General features: G+C 35.9%; 1 protein-coding gene across 8 annotated transcripts in view; it reads right to left on the bottom strand.

Moving 5' to 3' along the window:
- TCF12 (transcription factor 12) overlaps positions 1-19972 on the bottom strand; it is a 159433-nt gene that overhangs the window by 137504 nt on the left and 1957 nt on the right. For all 8 annotated transcript variants that reach the window (XM_018913819.3, XM_018913816.3, XM_018913818.3 and 5 more), the window contains exon 3: positions 19785-19857. In XM_018913819.3, the coding sequence (XP_018769364.3) occupies positions 19785-19857 (73 nt within the window). The remainder of the gene's footprint in view (positions 1-19784; positions 19858-19972) is intronic.

Raw genomic sequence — 19972 nt, 5'->3', positions numbered from 1 at the left:
TAGTGTTCTAGTTTCTACAATCCATGTAGCAGTTTTAAGGCAGATAATACAGAGTTTACCTAGCATATTATTCCTTCCTGCTAATCTCACTTCTCAAAATAACAGTATATGAGAAATAGTACATGGTTGGAAAATTTAAACCACTTTGCCAACAAACTTAAAGAAATCAGTAAAAATATATGTACATTTAACTCCGTACTTGTTTCTTTTTCAAATGCAGAGAAAAAGGGATATTATGATCTTCTGTGGGAAAAGCAAGCTGTCAGACTGAATAAGTATCAAGAACCATAACCATTAATTCATTACATAAAAATAGTCAAGAAATCAAACCCCATCACCCCTGCACTCCTATCACATCTGCCCTCTACCAGTACACAGAAATAAGAACTACAGTGCATCAAATAGCATCAGGCAAACTTGGTTTTGTTTCCTCACCTTTGCAGTTTCAAGCATGCTTAATCCCATGGCCACCACACACAGACACAGCTATTCTTATATCATCTGTATGCCTTCAGAAAACACTCCTACAGTCCTAGACTAGTAATGACAGAAACTTGCCTAAACAGACTTGTCAACAGCAACGATAAACAGCATATAAACTGTTCTATCCTACTTACCTTTTCACCCTCATTAGATGCAGTAACTAAATTTACATTAAAATAATTGTACAATGCTACTTCAGCATTCAATAAACCATTGTTCCTTAGTGTGTCACCATGAGCCATTCCCGGGACCAGGGAACAAAATATTTAAGTATAAAACATAGAAGTCAACATCCTTTTACTTCATACCTCATTGTCTGTCCCATCAAAACCTCAGTAAAGTCAATACCAATCAAGGTCTTTATTTGTGTAAATGACATCTCAAACCACAGACACACAGACAAATTGCATTTTATTTCTGAGAGTTACCAGGAGCTCATTGTGCATGCACAATGCATAGAGTGTGTTGAGGAGGAAGAACTAAAATAAGGATACTCTTACACAAGCCAGTCACCCATTCTTGCCATCATTTACTAAAAATATTTTTTTTTAAATCCCTTCTGTTAACTGAAGCACCTAAAAGATTTTTTTTGTTTATTACAATGCAAAGTCAATTCTGGAAAAAAAACTATTTTAATTTGAATCAAAATACATGCAAGCCTTGGAGTAGATAACAGCTTACAGCCACATGTGTATTTCTAATAATCCTCATAATAAAAGCAGAGTTTTAAGTAGAGGTCCTTTCTGAGAGGATTTTTTTCCTTAAAAGCTAACTTGGTTGCAAGCCACAATATAAAACCAAAGGACAAACTTCTTAATTTGCCACTCCTAAAGAATATGGATTAATTACAGACATCCAGACATATCCAGCTGAATCAGAAAATGTGTAAGAAAATAGGAGGGTTGCTACTGGTCCTTTTTAATAATATGAAGCAACTGACCCCCTGTGAGTACCTCCACTGTCAGCACTGGCAGTAGGAAAGGGAATTGATGTTCACAGAGACACAGGCACATTCAGCAAGCTTCTACTTCAATATCTACACTTACCAAGGCACTTCCTTCACTGCAGAGCACCCTGTGTTACCATGACATTTACTTCAAAAGTTTTCCATTCTCAGCTCCAGACACATATTACAGGAAATATTTTTTAAGGATGTGCAACATCAAATTTTATGAAACAAATGAAACATACAACCCTTCTTAGGACTACTTTGTCTATCTCTAATACTAAGGAGAACAAGAGGAAAGTGCTAAGACAAAGCATTGAAATCCCAAAAGAGAAGGTCAAATTAGAAAAGCCAAATACAAAAAGGCCAAAATGTGTCATAAGCAGAACAGAAATACTTGAACAGTCATATTAAAACAGAGCTCCAGCCTGAAGTCCTAAGTTAGAGGCATATTGAGAAGAGTGTACTTTGAGCACAGAGCCAGCTCTCTCCTCTGCAAGGTACTTCCAGTATCAGGTCACATTCACATCCAAAAACCAGCAGAGATTTTACAGGCTATGAAAGCACACCTGTTTTGGACTTTTACTTCCCTAGAAATAACCTTGTAAAGGAGTGAGTAACTACTTAACAAACACTAAAAGGTCAGAGACAACTTCCAAATGGCTGGCATTGCCCCAAGTTGTTACAACAGAATTATGGATAGGCAGATAACAGTTTCTGAACCTAACTTGGCACACCCCAGAAGACCTTAACATCCTTGCTGAGCTCTTTGCTTCCAAACAGACAAATCCTAAGAGCCTCTTTCTGCTCTCCAGCACAGGCTGGCAGTAAGCACAGAATGAATTTCACTGCAGAACATAAACCATAACCAAACCCCACCACATGTGCAGTGCTGGCTGTATGCACAAATGGCTCCCAGCCAGCTTGACTCCTATCACTCACAGGCAGGAAGAAAACCAGACAGGCCACTTAAGCAAAGGCCTGTTCACTGTGGGACAGCAACAGAAGATTTATTTGCACAATTGGAGCCATTATGCCAATAACTTCTGTTCTCTGACACCCTTTACAGAGATTCTGAAAGGGAAAAGTTAAAGCACAGAGATAAGTAGAATTCACAACAATAGTCCCAAAATGTCTGAGACTGTGTGAATTTATACACAAAGTGAAGAGTAAAAGCCACCAGCATGCAGGTGACTTCAACAGCACAGGATTATTAAGCCAGCATCCAAACAACATTTCAATAGCAAAACACTTTCATAATAAAGTTAATGACACAACTTTATTATATCAGATATAAAATACTCAGTCTTGAAGGAACTTTACAGTATCAATATTTCATCTGCTGTCTATACAGGACTCAAATTAACTCCCCCAACTAAAGCAGGTATATAAGGGCTTGACTTAGAACACAGCTAATATCACTGACATCTTCACTGATTGAAAGCTACATCTTTAAATGAACTGAGAGAAATGCAAATTATACAAAATCCAGGGAAACTAACAAAGAAAGTCCGAACTGAATATATTCCATCAATTCCTTAAGGTCAAAGAAAAAAAGTCATCATAAATAAAGAATTCAAAAAGATGGCCAGATATTCCAGTCCTGACAGAAGTACATCAGATAGTTCTAGTGCTGTTTCAGAGAATCACAGAATATTCTGAGTTGAGAGGGACCCAAAAGGATCATCAAGCCCAACTCTTAAGTGAATGGTCCATAGGGGGATCAAATGTGCATTACTGGCATTATTAGCACCACGTTCATTACTACTGCTGCCACAGAACACAACACAGAGTTTCACATGTGTAAGCAATGCTTTACATTAAGGTGGTTAGCTTTGCTTTAAAGGAAAACAGAAAATGCATAAAGGAAACCAACAAAGGCACACAAAAGAGGTACAGATATCAAATTCCTATTTCATCATAATGGTGGCCTGTATTTTCAAAGAAGTTATCAGACTGCTGAGAAATTAAGTCCTTCTCTGTAGTCCTAAATTTTATCTGCATAAGTTCAACAACCTTCCTATGTAGAAATAATAATTCTTAATAGAATTATTCCAGATGCACACCAATTAGTACTATACATCATATATTTCAAAGATCATTTCTAAAAGGGCTGGAAACAAAAATTATCTTTTTTTCTTTTTTATCTGTCTGCATTCAAATTTAATCCATCATGAGGTTTCAGAGGAAAAAAATCAGGCTAAAAACAACTCAAAAGCCTATTCCCAGTCCCATGGGAATGCAAAGTCTCAAAACACTAAATCTGTCACTGGTTCAGGGGTTATTGCACACACTGCTGTGCCTCCAACTCACATTTTCAGTAGTACATTTCCAGAAATACATGTGTGTGAGAAGAAACTAAGACAAGTGATTTTTAAAAGGAAAAATATTTAAAACTCAAAGGTGATTACGACAATCTTGAGGGATTCTTGAAGACTATCCTTACACCAAAAGTGAATTAAACTGTACTCCAGAAGACAGACATTATTCTTAATATTTATGTCCACACACTTGCTTTTTCACTGCCCACTTTCTTCTCTTGTTCAAGACATTTCCATTTAAAAAAAAAAATTAAAATCACACCACCAGGAACAGTAATGAAAGAGAAAGTTACTGAACTGTCCCTGGGCATTTGTCTATCAACTGGAAATTACAATACAGAATACAGTGTCCAGGACTGGCATTCCTTTGGTTCATCCCCTACAAATGCCTGAAGGAATCACACGCACCTAGAACCAGCTAACTGTATTACCCACATGGATGAAACTAAGCCCTGGACAAGGAAAATGACCAAATAAAATGTAAAAATTAATAAACTTCAGCTGAACATCCAAATTCAAATCTACCACAAGTAAAGCAAGTTTACTGTTTTCCTTGCTACCCAATGGCAATTACATCAGCAAAGTTTTATCAATGCCATTAACACTTACTAGTAGGAACAGCACCACTACCAAACTGCTATAAAACGCAGTAATTCTTTTACACTTCCTCTTTATTTTTGCCTTGGAATTTAAAACTAAGTTTGTTTTTAAAATAATTAATTCAGAAATTAAGAAGTACTCACATCAAGTCCAGAAGAAAGACATCCTCAACTACCTCAACCAGTTACAAAATCTGGTTGTGGACAAAAGTGACCACACATGAGAGTGGACGTGGCCATCTGCATGAAGGACCCAAGAGCACAGTAGTTCTTTATTTCCCAGCTTCAAAGGTGGACACTCCTCTTTACAAATGCTGATGTTCTTCAGATTTGTTTTACATTTTTGGATAATACAATCATACCAAAATAAACATGAAAGTTGCCTTTATATTCTCTTTCACTACCACTTAAAGACATATAGTCTTCAAAAACAAGTTGGAGAAAAAATCCTATCTACAATAATAGCAATCAGGAATCAAATTAATTATTTGCACATTAGCAAGTGTTGTAAAGATAAGAATCTCAAAAGTTTCTTGGACATCAGGCACAAAGCAAATAACCTTCCCACGCTAACAGTTTCAACCAGATAATCTTATGGGCTTCCATGGGAAATACCTCTGCTTCCTGATATCCCCAGCTTTCTGGGTCCCCCTAAATATTCACTTCAGAGTAAACATCTTATTTCTCATAAAAGCTGTTGGAAAGTTTAAAAATAAGTACCTTAAATTTCTTGAATTATAAAGACATGGGAAACCAGACATGAATTACAAAAAAAGTTAAAAAAAAAAAAAAAAAACCAAACCAGAAAACCTCACAGTAAGTGCCACATTCAAAAGCTGCTGAAATGTAACCTATAAATTGGGGTCAACATTTAGTTCACCTTCCTAAAGGAATTTTAATTCTTCAAATTCATTTGCACTCTCCCATTTCAGTGTTTTCTAAAATATTGCTCCCACTAGATATATCAGAAATTCCATTTAAGATAAAAAGAAGGGATAACAAAGCTACAATACTTGGATCACTTGCTTTTATCCCAACCTGGTTGATCTTCATGAGGTTTACAGGATGTAAAGCAGCTTTTTTTTTTCCCCAAAAGCCAGAACCAATATAAAACAAGAGTCCCAACAGGCTAGTTTGGGAAAACATGGTAGTTGAATTCTGAGTTTCAAAGAATTGTTTGAGGGCCAGGACGCTGTTTTTCTTATAAATAGTATTTATTTACAAAATAGGTTTCACTAATCAAATGGAACTGAGACCAAAGCACAGCATTAATATGTGAAGTATTTGTTTTTAAAATATCTGTAGTGCTTGAAGTCTTCCCCTTTGACATGTATTTACTCATCAGTACTTCAACTTACCCTCACATACCAGAATTATGATATAAAAATAAGCTATTTCACAAAAGGCTCCATTTAATGATATATAACCATTTTTATGCAGAAGCAAACAAGTTAAAAAGCACTTGGGGAAATAGAAATTATTGTTTTGAAACAAAGTTCTCCATCATCATTAGGTTAAATCAAATTTGTTTCCTAACTTTAAGACACGCTCTGTTGTAGCACAATTAGCTTTTCCATTGCTGCTGGAGCATAGGTTCTGCCTACCACAACACAAAGGATATTTTTTAAGTACTCAGAACCCAGATACAGTAGCAAATGCAGCCACATTTAACACAACCTCATCTCTTGTTCCAGTCACAGCAGGTTTTGTCAAAAAACCCACTTGATTACTGAATCTTTTTAGACTACTTGTTACCATATCCATGATTATTAGATCATGGCCATAGGCTAGACACTGGTACATATATCCAGCTGTCAGAGTGAATTTAATCCATTAAATACATAGGATAGCTATGGACAGGGTTGTTTTCTGTTTATGTATCAGGAAACATTTTTAGACCAGAAATTTTCTTCCTTGAAGAAATTTAGGCAAATGTATGTATCTGTGTTTTCTTATTTGGATAAGATTCAAATAAAATTTACAGAAACAAGACGTATATGCAATCTGTGAAGGTGTGCTGAAACAGTTTCTGTAATGCTGATATGAGCCCCAGACTGAAATTTGCATTTCCACATTTTTAAACAACAGAGTCTACATTTAAGAAGCTATACAGTAGACACAGCAAGAACTGAACTGCAAAAAAAAACCAAAATTTGATCAACATAAGTAAAAGATTGAATTAAACAAGCACAGACATCAAACTAAATACAAAAGTAGGGAGTGAATATTGACACTGAAAACAGTGCAAGCTAATTTAACTCTGCTTAGGTCAGATGAGGTTATTGATATTAACCCATTCCAACACCACCATTTACATTAACTGAGCAAGTTCAAAAACACTTCTTGTCTGTTCTACAGTGTAAACACTAGCCCTCATTTCAGAGCTGAGGAAATCAGAAAATAGAAAAGGAAAAAAGAAAGGCAGTTCCTCAATGATATGGCAAAACAGGAACAGAAATTCTGCCTCTTTGTTACATCCTTTAAAACTCAAGAATATCTTCTCTTCACTATGCAATGAAACAATCTTGACAAAAGCTTTTAATGGAGATAAAAAGCCTGCTTTAACTCTTTACAAAATTTTACAATTTCACGAAAATAACAGCACTAAGTAGAAAGTGAGTAATAACATTTCCTAGGACTTTGCTATTCCTAATGAATTTTTAGATATAAATTAAGAGTCATTCAGACAAAAAAAAAAAAAAACATGTTTCAATAATTACATATTTTCCATGTTCCTATAATTTAACAGACATTAAAAACATAGATTATAAAGCTACAGAATATTGAAAAGCATTTAATATTTCAATATAGAAGCTTGTTATATGAATTAAATTATCTGTGCCTTTTATTTAAGGATTAGTCATACAAGTATAAAACTATTTCAGAATTAGAATTTTAAAAGATAAATACCTATCTTCTCATACTAAACTCATTTAAAATGCTATCTTTGTTAAGCCTGACAAAATCAGGCCAGTATTTATACACACTTACACATTCAGAACACAATGAGCTTATCTCAATGTATGTCAGTGACCCTACTGCCACAATCCCAAAAACAGTGCCTACTCAATCAGTGCTGACTCAAAGGCTAAAAGGACACATAAATAGAACATTTGTTGGAGCTGTGAAAGATCTTTTATTCCCAAACGTGACTTGAGACCAACTGGCACAGCAGTCAGAGGGTACTTGGGTCGTTAATGCTATGTGCCTTCCCAAGGATAGCTGCAGAGCTTTAGGACACACTTCTGCTGAGGCAGCACTAAATTTGCTTAAAAGGGGAAAACACCAACAAGCAGCCACCTTGCAGAGTCTGATTCCCTGGCTTCATACTCTCCTTGTGATCAATGTTGCCTTCTCCTTGGTGCATTGGTCCCCATGCCAAGGCCACTCACACCGCAGCTTGTCTGTGCAGGTCAGGCAAACACACGCAGCAACTGTAAGTAACAAGTCCTGGCTGAACTGCTCAGAGCAGCAGCTCAGCAACGCTTCCCAAGGCCAAGCCAACCTGGAGCTATGCTGCTCTCCTGCTCTGACAAAGGGGCAAGGGCAGGCAGGGACTGAAAATCAAGACCCAAGCTAAGGATCTCTAGGATGGTACATGCAGACATCTGCTGCAGCAGGCAGAAAGTTCTTTTCAAGTACAAATTCATTATTTCATTCTTCCTTAATGTCACTTGGAAGGACAAAAAAGAGGAATGAAGTGTTTGCTTAATTCTTACTTTTATCTATTTCAGAGAAAGTGATAGAGCTAAAGACTATGCTACATAAACAGATGTAAAGGATGGAGCAAGCTAAATGCGTAACTTCAGAACTCATTTCATCTAGAGGCTCCTTCAGTAAAAAAGAAATCCTTAGGCACGAAAGTCCCAGACCACATAAAATAATACACTGTACAGTGTTAATCACATTGTTGCCAAACTTTAAAAAATCCACTTTTTTTTCAATTAGTCAGATTTAATTTTTTTTTATCTTCTTAAATAAGCAAAAAATTAATCAACTCCATCCTGACAGCGCATGTAGAAATGGATATTATGGCTACCTACAGTGTCTGTGCTCTAAAAATTGTCTCTGATCTCCCACATTTCATCTTGACGAAAAACCTTACATATTAAAAAACCCCAAAAGCTACATTATCTAATGTGACACAATAAATTAATAGCTTTTTCTTATTTTGAAAACAATTAACATTTAGTAACCACAGTAGGAGGAGGATGTACTTATATACAAAGATACAGCTGAGTTTGCTGAAAAAGGGATCCTATTTAAGGTATATTTTCCAAATAAATACAGAAATTCACCTCTGCAAGTGATTTTCCCCCATTAGTGTCACATTTATAAATAATATGGTAGCAAGACAATCATTTTACTTATGAATGAGAAAAGGATGATGAATGAAGCAGTGTATTTTCCCAACTGTTTTGCAGTACCCAAAACTACAGAGGAAATCTTCCAAAAATATTTCTTCCAGGTACAAAAAGGGACAAGTACTGTGCGAAACTCAGACAGAGATGTTTTGGCATCTAACACTGGTGAGCTGTTAGAACCATTCAATCTCTCAGTGCATTCAAGCTAAGTATGTTAAATACACAAGAAGTTCACAGAGTAAGATTTGAAAAGCTGTAGCTTTATGAACACTGGGTTCAACCAACCAAAAAAAACAAATAATGTATTTCAAGGAAATCTCTGCTTCCCGCTCTTTTTACTCCAGCCATGTGCTAATACTGACAAGGTACTTTCAGATCAATGCACCAAGCACTTCAGGAGATGCAAGAGCTCTGCCAGGAATCCTGCCTTCAGAAGGACTTTCATTGCTATGGCAACAGCATGTTCTCCAGGATCCAAGTCAGAGACAACCTGTGACACACTCATGAGAGATGGCCAAACTCTGCCAGAGCGCTTGCTGCAGCACAAGTGGCACTGTCACACACATGCCAGTTAGCACCTGCAGGAATGCAAGGCACAAAGCAGGGGGGTTTTATGATAGTTCACTTAACTTCCCTGCTTATAAACTGGTGCCTCTGGGAGAAAAAATACCATTCACCTTATTAAACAAATTCAGACTATTCAAAGGCCAAAAAGTATATTATCATTAGCATAGAATACAAATTGCATTCAGGCATTTACCGCTTTGCTGGTCCCAAGTTCCCCTAACAGGATGAGGATAAAGGAAAAGGGAAGGGTTAGTACATAGCAAAGAAGAAAATTATTGAAACTATTATTCAGTACTCAACAAGTATCTTGAAATAAAATTAGTTTAATGAGTATAACAGATACACGTGGCGAGAAACTCTGGTTTTACAACATCGCTCTACAAAAAACCCCAATCTCTTCGAATGCTTCACCTTCTACCCAGAAGTGTATTCACAAAACCACCCTTGACATATTGAGATTTAATCACTGAACATGCCGAGTTTTAAACACCCCATATACATCACTCTTACACTTGTAAGCATTTGTATACTACTACTCAGGGACCAGCCACTAATTCAAGCCATTTAAAACCACCAGAAGGAAATTTGAGTTATTTACCCATTTCTGCATTTTTATTACATTCCTTTTCAAAACTTCCTGTATAGTTACATACATTTTACCTGCATAAACCAACAAAACCCTGCCTGTTGTTGCCCACCTAAGTTTATTCACCCCAGATAATCGGCTCTATCTTCCCCGTACACAATAAAGGCAAGAACATGGCTGCATTCTTGATGTTTCTGACAATGCCTAAAATAGTTCAGCCCCTTTTAGGATTCCTTCTGGTTGTACTGTACAGCACTTACACCCTGAAGGCCTGGTAAGACTGTTGGGTGTATGTGCTGGAGAAGATATGGTCTTGCATTCTTTAGAGCCATTCTCTTCTTCCTTTTGAAGTATCAGGCATTATCTGACTTGCCTCGCAAGTAGCAATATTGCAGATTGTTAAAAAATATTGCAAACTAACTAATAAAATTAACAGCTGAAAGAAGAAGAAATATGGGGTTTTAGTTTGTGCTTTATTGAGGTTTGCATTTTTGGGAGGTTTTTTATGCTTTTGTATTGGGTTTTTTGGTTTGTATTTTTTTTTGTGTTGTTGTTTCAGTTTTGTTTGGGTATTTTTAGGGTGAGCTTTTTGACTGAGGAGCTTTTAAATTCAACATCTTACAAATACTCACAAGTATTTAATTCAGATGTTCCTGTCATAAGTAGCATTGAAAGTTTATGCTCCACTTTTTTTGGTGTGCTTATTACAGTCCTCTGGCAATGGAACATGATATCAGAGATATTGTCAAGGTTACCAAAATACAAGTATTGCACAGAGCAGAGAACACATGCCAGACATGACATGTATTTATACACAAATTGGCAGAAACGTGCATTTGTTTTATAAAATCCAGCTAAGGGAAAAATTTTTGCATTACCATTTCATTCAATCCCCTTGCATCTACGCATCTCAAGCACTAATCCTGCAAAGACACACTACAAAATACAGCCATTTGAGCTCTACAGTAGTAAGCACCAGACATCATTTTTAGAAATACACAAAAGCTTTTCATTACTCAAAAACTCGGTCATCTTCATTAAATCACCATCTCTTCATAAAAGCCTTGGCTTCATTTAGCATTCAGGAAGATGAAAGAGCAGCTACCCTCCTTATGGATTACTTCTCTATTACAAGAGAATACTTTGCACGTCAGAAGCAAACACTGAAGGATTAAATGATATTGTAGCTTCCGCTCTTATTTATTTGCAATGGGCAGTGAATAGAATTGCAAAGAAACAATCAGTGATTATTTTAAGCTGTGTTCTTTTGCAAGGATTATGACTCATGAAGTTGCTGCATAAAGAACTGGAACAGGATAGGTGTCGCATTGAAATGGTCGAAACACCACAATATGAAAAATGTTTGTCCTACAAGCAAAGCTGTCTGATTTAATCATTTCCTAGGGTAGCCACAATCGCTCTTGGGATAATAACCAAGACAATAGTACCATGCATTCAAATAAACAAAAAAATAAAAATATACACAGTGAATTCCATTCTCCTACAGAAGACTAAAAATACCTCTGGATTTTTTGTTTATACTGAATTAAGGGCAAAATACATTTTAAACTCAATTTCATTTAACACACACAACATGCACTTTTATGGTCTGATATTTATCTGCATTTTACCTGCAAAATGTACACAACTACAAATAGCCAAATTTCGGATTTTGATTAACTAGGTATGTTTTTCTAACAATTAGCTCAGCATACTTATCTTTAAAAAGGAGGAAAAGAATACACCATCTAAAATATAACTTCCACAAAATATGGCTCAGAGCACTTCAACATAAAACTCCAGCCCAGCCTAACATAAGTTTTATTGTGTTATCACTGCTTCAGCAACAGCAAAGATCTCTTCCAGAGACGAGCTAAACACAAAATGTGTCCTGCAGTTTTGTTCATCAAGAGCAAAGTAGAAGGGGTTCAACTTCTTACTAGCAGTCCACACAACCAACAACCTGATCAAGACATGGAGACACCGCCAGCTCTGTACCTACAACTGGCACAGAAAGAAACCCAACAAAATCTGCTACCAAAACAAAGCAAACTTCAATAGCGTATCAAATACCTCACATGCTTACAAAAAACAATATAGACAACCTCTGCAGAAGATCAGGAGCAAGAAATCCACTGTAATAAACAAAAGTTACTTCTGGAAAAAAAATTAATGCAAATTGTCAGCTCTACATAAAATAAAAAAATAAACCTACTTATATTCCACTTAGCAAGCAATTGCTACTGTAATAAAAATGTACACTTTTGGACCATCTTAAAAGATGCACTTCTATAGCCCTAATACAAAAATGCACAACTTGTCTCTCCAAGATAAGCTTTCCTTAGTTTTATGCTAAGTTTTTGCTACCATTCACAGAGAGCATTCATCAGGGCTGCAAAGCAAACACTTTTAGTCAGGTCATTTTCATCCCCCCATTCCAAATACTACTTTAATACACCAGCAAAAATTATTTTGGTGTGGTCAAGCAAGATTTTTCTGCATAACACTGGTAAGAACAAGAAGTTTATGCATTTTAAAGCAATTTCAGCCCTTTACTTAAAGAAAATAAGAAATCGCATCTCTAGTATAAAAGATTCTAACAAAGTCCTGAAGATTGATTGGGTACTTTTTAGCCTGATTATCCTCTGAAAACAGTGAGATATTATAAATATAACAAAAGCCACTCTTTCTGATCATTCTTGGTATTCAGTTAACATCTTCACCAAAGAAGTGCGTCCTTTATGTTTTTGAATGTTGTGTTTACAAACACAGTTTTGTTTTACAGATGAAAAAACAAGGCATTCATTCAAGACATTAAAAAAAATTATCATTATCTCATCTTAGAGTCATAATAGAAAAAAATAAGAAACAAACAACTTGGCCCCTACAACCACTAGTAAATAATGCATTGTAGTATTTAAAAAGTCCATCAAGTACCACAAAGTACCTCCAAATCATCAGGTTGAGGTATACAATAGAACTGGGGACTGCTACATTTTCAAATTAATTAAATATAAAAGAAAGCAAACAAAACCCACAAAATGCAGGATTGGCCATTACAATATAATGCAGGAAAAAAACCCTCAGATAAAATAAAAAAAATAAATAAATAAAATTCCCATCCTTCGAATGATAATTTTTCCTGCCTTTTCCTATAATGTTTAATAGCCAAAAGTGATAAAGGTGAATACACTATTTAGAATTATGCACATTAAGTAACAATCTCCAAATAATTCACATGCAAAAGAAAATACTGCTTTTGCTTATTTCTTTATTTCAAATCTAGTGACTTCCTCACAGCAGACTGTACAAAACCAATCAAGTTTTGCTATATATTTCTGAAGAAGTGATAACACATTGAATTAGACAATACCTGCAAAAAAAGGTTTTCAGAGAAGATACTTTATTTCATGAGGTCATTTATTGAAACTGAATTTTTAAATATAAAAATTAGTATTTATTTTGAAGTAAATTTAAGTTAGAAGACTTATTATATCCCATAAATCACATCTGGCTCCGTGGGTACTTTAATAAATTTTATGTGGTTCTGAAAATGCTCAGTGCTATTTCCCTGAAAACAACAGAGTAACAAACAGAACTGCATCTCCATGGTCAAGAGACATCAGTTCAAGAAGCCTAGCAAACTATTTCAGTTTATGTGCAGCTTGGATTTTAAAAACAGCCTCCACAAACTTCAGTCTTACTAAGTGCTATGGTATTATATTACTGCCTTAAACAACCTTCTCTTCATAAATACACACAATGTTCAGCCCTGAAAAAATTACACTATACCTTTAGCAATTTCAGGAAAATAGAGTTTCCAAGTTAATGGTAGAGTATAGGGTAGATTAACAGGAACTCATATAATGGTATCTGCAGGCTCAGCTATGGATAAAGTAGAATTACCTGAGACAAACAGCTGTCACAGCAACTTGACAGCAAAACAACTAAGGGGTTAAATCCTACTTGTGTGACAGCTGGAAAGAAGTGAGGGGAAGGGGAACTCTGGCAAGCATGTATGAATGATAAGCTTTTAACACAAAATTCCTTTGCTAAAGATCAAAACAAGACCATAAACAAATAAACTCAAAAAAAGCTAAAACTCAGCAAAAGCTGCAGACACTAAAGTTTTGCAGGGGGAGATTACAAGCTCAGTTGACATTAAAGGACATACAAATACATAAGAATCCCATTCATACTGCTCTTTCTCCTCTTTACTCAAACTCTTAGTCCTCACATCTCCATTTCTATCAAATCAGCTGTCTGGATTAATACAAAATTTCACATCCTATTCCTTCCACATAAGATTAAGACTACTGTCCAAATCATCTGAATACTCTTCATCACTTACAGTAGATCAGAAAAATTTGGCGGACACAGTTACTGGCTGAGGGGAGGCTGATGGTGGAAGGTACCCCATCCTTAGAAGATCCACATCAGGAAAGGACAGGCACTACTGCTATCCCAGATATTCTGAAGCTATCCAGAAAAACCATTGTAAAGATCTTCCTTGCATCCCAAACCAGTAATATTTATATGGGGATTGGAGGTCACATGCTGTGCCTCTAACACAGTGACCACACCGCTGCTCTCATCTAAGGAAAAAGTTTCTGGAAATACAGGATGAACTTTTTCAAAGAATGCTTTCCACATGCCAACACGGCAAAACTCAGTTTCCCTTACTAAAGGTGTCAAATGTATCCCTAAACAGAAGACAGACCAGCACTACTAAAAACTCTCAGGTCTTCGGTTTCGAAAACAGCAAAGAATTTCTGACCAAGTGTCATGAGGTTAATACCATCGTCTTTAAAATCAAAGTCAACAGTAATGAACAATGGACTACCACCTATTTCTCTGCTCACTAAGCTAGATTCAGAATACCGAGCTGTTTTAGTAACTCTCCCTTTTTCCTCAATCCCCAAAACCTCAATACCCCTATGACCACAAACACCTTGCAATACACTGCTTTAAAGTTGGGTTGTCAGATCTCTCTACTTATCCAACATTTTTTCCCCTTCTCTTTCTTAAACAGGAGTATGGAAGCTGTATCTCACAGGAATATACACTATACTTCTCAAGACTTTTCATGGCATGCCTGGTAATTTATCTTTCCAAAGGCAAGGAACGGAAGGAGGAAACGAGACAGCAGCAGTGAGACAGGGGCTGCCAACAGGCAAGCTGCAAAGTCATAAATTTACTGGCTTTGCATCACCCTCAGGTTTCTAAATGCAACAGGTGAGGGATCCAGACTGAAATCTTGATCTCACTTGCATTTGGCCCATTTGAAGAGAAATCAATGAGTCTCCCCTACAAAAAAATGGAAGGTAAAGAAGCCATGGACACCCTTCTGCTTTCAAGCAAAAGGCTCCTTCAGCTCTCCTAAGGCTCTTCAGAAGAGGGCAGAATTTAGCACCCCTCAGACCAAAGATGAAATACCAGGTTATCAGGTCTGCTGGCTCACCTTTAATGCAACTAGAGGACAAATCAGATATTAGAAAGTTTAAAAAAAAATTTAAAAAGCTATACTGCTGCATGAGCTAATGCTTAACAGGCCACTCCAGACTTCCAGCATTTAAGACACAATAAGAGTGCCTTTCCTCTTCAGCAATTGCATAGATCAATGAACAGGGTATCTAAACCATTGCTCATCCAGGTAACTCTCCCAAATTTTTTTTTTTTTTTTTTTAGTTTTTTTTGTTTCTGTTATGAGAAACTGCTGATGGAAAATTGAAAAAGAAATAAGAGTTCACAGGATTGATAAAGTCAGGTTTTGTTAATTTTGGAAACACTGGTAACTTAAGAGACCTGCTCAAGAATTGCCATTGTGTCCATTTTCAAGACACATGGCCCTAATTTAGGGACATTCAGGTTAATAGCAGGCTATCAACTTAAATGGTCTTTGCATCAAGTCACTAATTAGCAGCCTATCCCAATCCAGTGCACCCCTTACAAACTCAGTACATTGGTAGACACAAGTGGAAAGGGCAGCCAGTCTCTTGAATTTGTACAGAAGGGAGGAAACTAATACAAACAGATATCTAAACAGATACTTTCAGAAGTTTTTGCATATATCAGGAATGTCTGGGCACACACAAGATTTGTGCCCAAAGCTGTTCACTCCCAAATTTGCATACTTAGTTTCCATGAACTTCAGAAGAATCTTACAGGCAAGAGAGGTGTCATATTTTGACAACTTGGCTCCTCAACTGTCCCTCTTACTTCGACTCTTATCCCTCTTTTCTGCTACACGTCCATAATATCTTACTTCTTCTCTTTGATACCTCACTGATGCATGTGCACAGCCACATGCAAAAATAAATAATGTTATTAGTACACTGAAAAAGGTACTAAATTGAAAATGGTAGGCCGCAGAAAAATACTTCCTCAGAGTTACTCTTCTTTGCAAAAGACAAAAAAAAAAACCACAAAAGGGAGTTATTTTAGAGTACCAAACCTGAGGTTAAAAAATCAGTTACAGTTAAAACTGAGATTGTGATCAAATCTACTAAAAGCCATAAGAAAACTGCACTACAATTACCTATGGTGGGTACATGCATATTGTGACTGGCTGTTAATGGAATTACTGTAATAAATAAAGGGTGTTAGGCAAAATCAGTAACCATCCAAGTCGGTATTGGTATACATGTTATAGCTTAGACAAAGGCAAAACAAGTAAAATGTCACTGTAAATCACAAACACTACCTTTAGCCATAGTAGGAACAGAAGATTTAGATTTTACATAAAATCTAAAGAAAAAAAGAAACACCTCATTAAAAAGTCCAATGGAACAAACCTCTGACCTTTGCCACCTTCTGCTTAAGTTTCTAAGACAGAAATGGCTTCATCTTCAGAAGTTGGTTTTGGAAAAGAAAAGAATGACAAGTTCTGTTTCAAACAAGAATTAAGTACAGCAGGTATGACAAGGAGTATTTTGTGGCATAACTCACTGGCTTACATATCAGGTTACTTTTCCAGTATGTTTATTTTCACCAGCAGTCTGACCAAGTTATTTGACTTTATCAGCAGCTTACATGACTTACTGTCATAATATACTACAATATATCAGATTAGTTCACTTATTTTATCTGCTGCAGCTTTCATTCATAACTGATTGACCTGTAGAAAGCAAACCTGCCCCAGCTATCTTTTAATCAAAACACAGTGTTCATCTGTTAATCCAAGACAGCAATTTCTTATAAGTTATAGATCAGTTGTATTAGCTGTCTTATTCACACAACCCAACTACACATCTCTTTCTAAAATATAATCAACATATGTCTTGCAGAATTATAGCAAATCAAGCTTCTTACATCAGGATGAATAACATGCACCCCAGTATTTCCAACACTTCACAAAACCACACCTGAAAAACAAACAAAACTTATCCATTCTTTAACAGCAACTACTTTGTCCTTTTAAACTAGGGACCAGTGGGTGGCGAAGAAAAAGCATCAAGAAAGCATTCCTTCCTTCTAAATCAGATTTCCCAGAAATACAGTCTTAAGAGCCATGTAGACATACAAGGGATCTTCACCTACTTACTGGGGGCCATTAAGCAGAATCTCAAATCACTGACAGGTTGAGGGGGGAGGGGAGGTGTTTGTAGATGTTTATTTTAAGTTTAAATGAGAAAGAGGGGGCTCTAAAATAAAAAACAATGAACACAGTCTTACTTCAGCTAAGAAAAAGAAAGCACTTTGCTCTAGCATGCTTGTAAAAATATCACAAAAATTAAACTGAGCTCAATGGGAAAGATATTAAAGCAAGCTTCACTTCTCTAATTGCCATCAAAACCACTGAAAGTCTTTGTAAGAGGCAGCAACACGCAAAGAAAAAAAGAAGTACTGTTTAAGAATCTGTGCATAGTGATTTTCAGTCCTAGATAGCTCAAAGGAATAAATACCTCCCCTATCCATGTTTCTCTGTAAAAAGTGATCTCTGGTCAGTTAAAAAAAAAAAAAAAGCTTTTAAGTATTGTTTGTCCAAGAAATTACAAAACACTTGAAATTATAGCAAGACCACAATTAAATCAAAGTACTTAGAAATTAAATGCCTGTAGTTCATCACGGATCTTGGCATAGTTTTTCTACAATACTTGACATTGTCTCAGAACACAACTAATAAAGAAGTTTGTTACCTCTCACTCCTGCAGAGTAACCACCTTAGGTCAAGGCTTAGATCATAGCATTACCAGAATTAGGGCATATAATCCACTACCCAGTAAAATTCTACAGCAAGAAATTGTTTAAATGAAAATCCAAAAACATATACTACTATTATTCCCAGGGGAACTCAGCTGAGGTTATAGCTTGTTTGACAATTGCAGTGTTGTACTGAGGATTGGTATTTATAGGAGGATACACCATACTGGTAAAAAAATTCAAGGATTCACATTGTTTCTCTTCAAGAAATCACTACTCTGGCATTCTCTCTTTTTCTAAAACATCCAAGGGAAGAAATTGAAGCATTACCTACAAATAGGACATGCCACATTACTTAGCAGTGGTCTAAGACCTTATGTAAAAATGAAAATTATTCTACAGACAATCATTCTACTCATTCAGCAAAAGCAAGGACAAAGCGGGATGAGATGTTCAGGCTGTGCTCCCCACAATTAAGTTTTAGGTGCCTGAATGTCTTTTAAAACAAGCTTCAGGGAAACAACTCTCTTAAATATTTGTATTTTTAAAAATTTAAATATTAACTACATTTTAAGACAGATTTGCTGTCCTACAATTGCCATTAACTTACACCTGATGTACATTCAAAGAGGAAGAGAAAGCCAGTCATTTATTTCAGGAGAAAACCTAACTCCTGACTCCTTCAAGTATGTAACAATTACATTTGCTACATAGTTTCATTAAATTAAATGTGAGAGACAGTCTCTGGAAAATCTGAAAAATTACTCAATGGATAAGTTTTAAGATGCTTTTAAAAACAAAAATTCTTGAGTGTTACTAAAATGCAATGTCATTTGGACTCCCAAAGCAACAGCCCTGACAACCTAAAAAGCTAACAGGGGATGTCACTGCAAAACTTCAAGCCACTACTTCACTTCTCTACTAGCATTCTAAACATTTACTTTCATTAACTAAAACACAAACATCACTTTCTTGTATCCATAGGATCAAAAATAACATTTCACTGTATTCAAACAAGATGAACCTACATAAAAAGTTTTATCAAAAACTTACTTTGGTTTCTCTTTTGTAGTAAGTATTCCCTTTAGAGAATGACACAAAGCACCTGTTTTAAAATTGCACTTATTCCCTATTACAGTCTTAGCTTAAAAGTCTCTGATAGAGCAACTAGGTGGACCTTGTGATAACATGATAATACGATGAAGCCACAAAACAAATGCAACATGTAAATACACACTTACTTGCTTTCCAGATGCATGGATAAAGTTTCAACACAAGAAAATTCTAGTTGCCAAATCTTTGAGAGCTACACAGTACTAGAAAATTGTATTAAACTCACATTTTCCTTAAGAACTGTATTTAAATATATCATGTCCATGAATCAGGAATATTAAACTATTTGGTAATTACAGGTGTTTTCTCCCTTCATACAGGGGGGCTAGGAAATTCTTCAATTGAACATCTAGGATTGATTTTCTTAAACAAAACAACACAGTCATTCATTTTTAATATAACAAATATACAACTTCCACGTCAGTATGGCCAGACACTCAACACCTAACTGTACTGTAGCTAACAGTCTAAGACAGAGAGGAAAACCATGGTTAAAGTTAGCAAAATGCCCAACAAAGATCAAAACAGCACATCTCTAACTGATCTGAAAATCTTATGAGAATATGCACAAATGAAAGATTACAATACTCTGGGAACATGGAGACAACACTGAAACATTAAGACCCTGTGAGATGAACATTGTGTGTCTCGGATCCATCCTACCTGATCCACTGAACTGGCTGCTTCCTAGTGTAGTTGGTCTGGTTTTTCCACTATTTACAGGTGGGGAAAACATCTGCAAAAGAAGAAGAAAAAAAAAAGACATGTTTTAATTGGCTTTGAAAATCTGTGCTGAATTATTAATGGAAACAGAAAAAAAGGTTAATAAGAAACAATTTCTTTTTCTATTT

The sequence above is a fragment of the Serinus canaria genome, chromosome 10 (assembly GCF_022539315.1).
Source record: "Serinus canaria isolate serCan28SL12 chromosome 10, serCan2020, whole genome shotgun sequence".
Classification (NCBI taxonomy): Eukaryota; Metazoa; Chordata; class Aves; order Passeriformes; family Fringillidae; genus Serinus; species Serinus canaria.
Note: the sequence above shows the minus strand (reverse complement) of the source record. Positions and strands in the feature narration are given on the sequence as shown.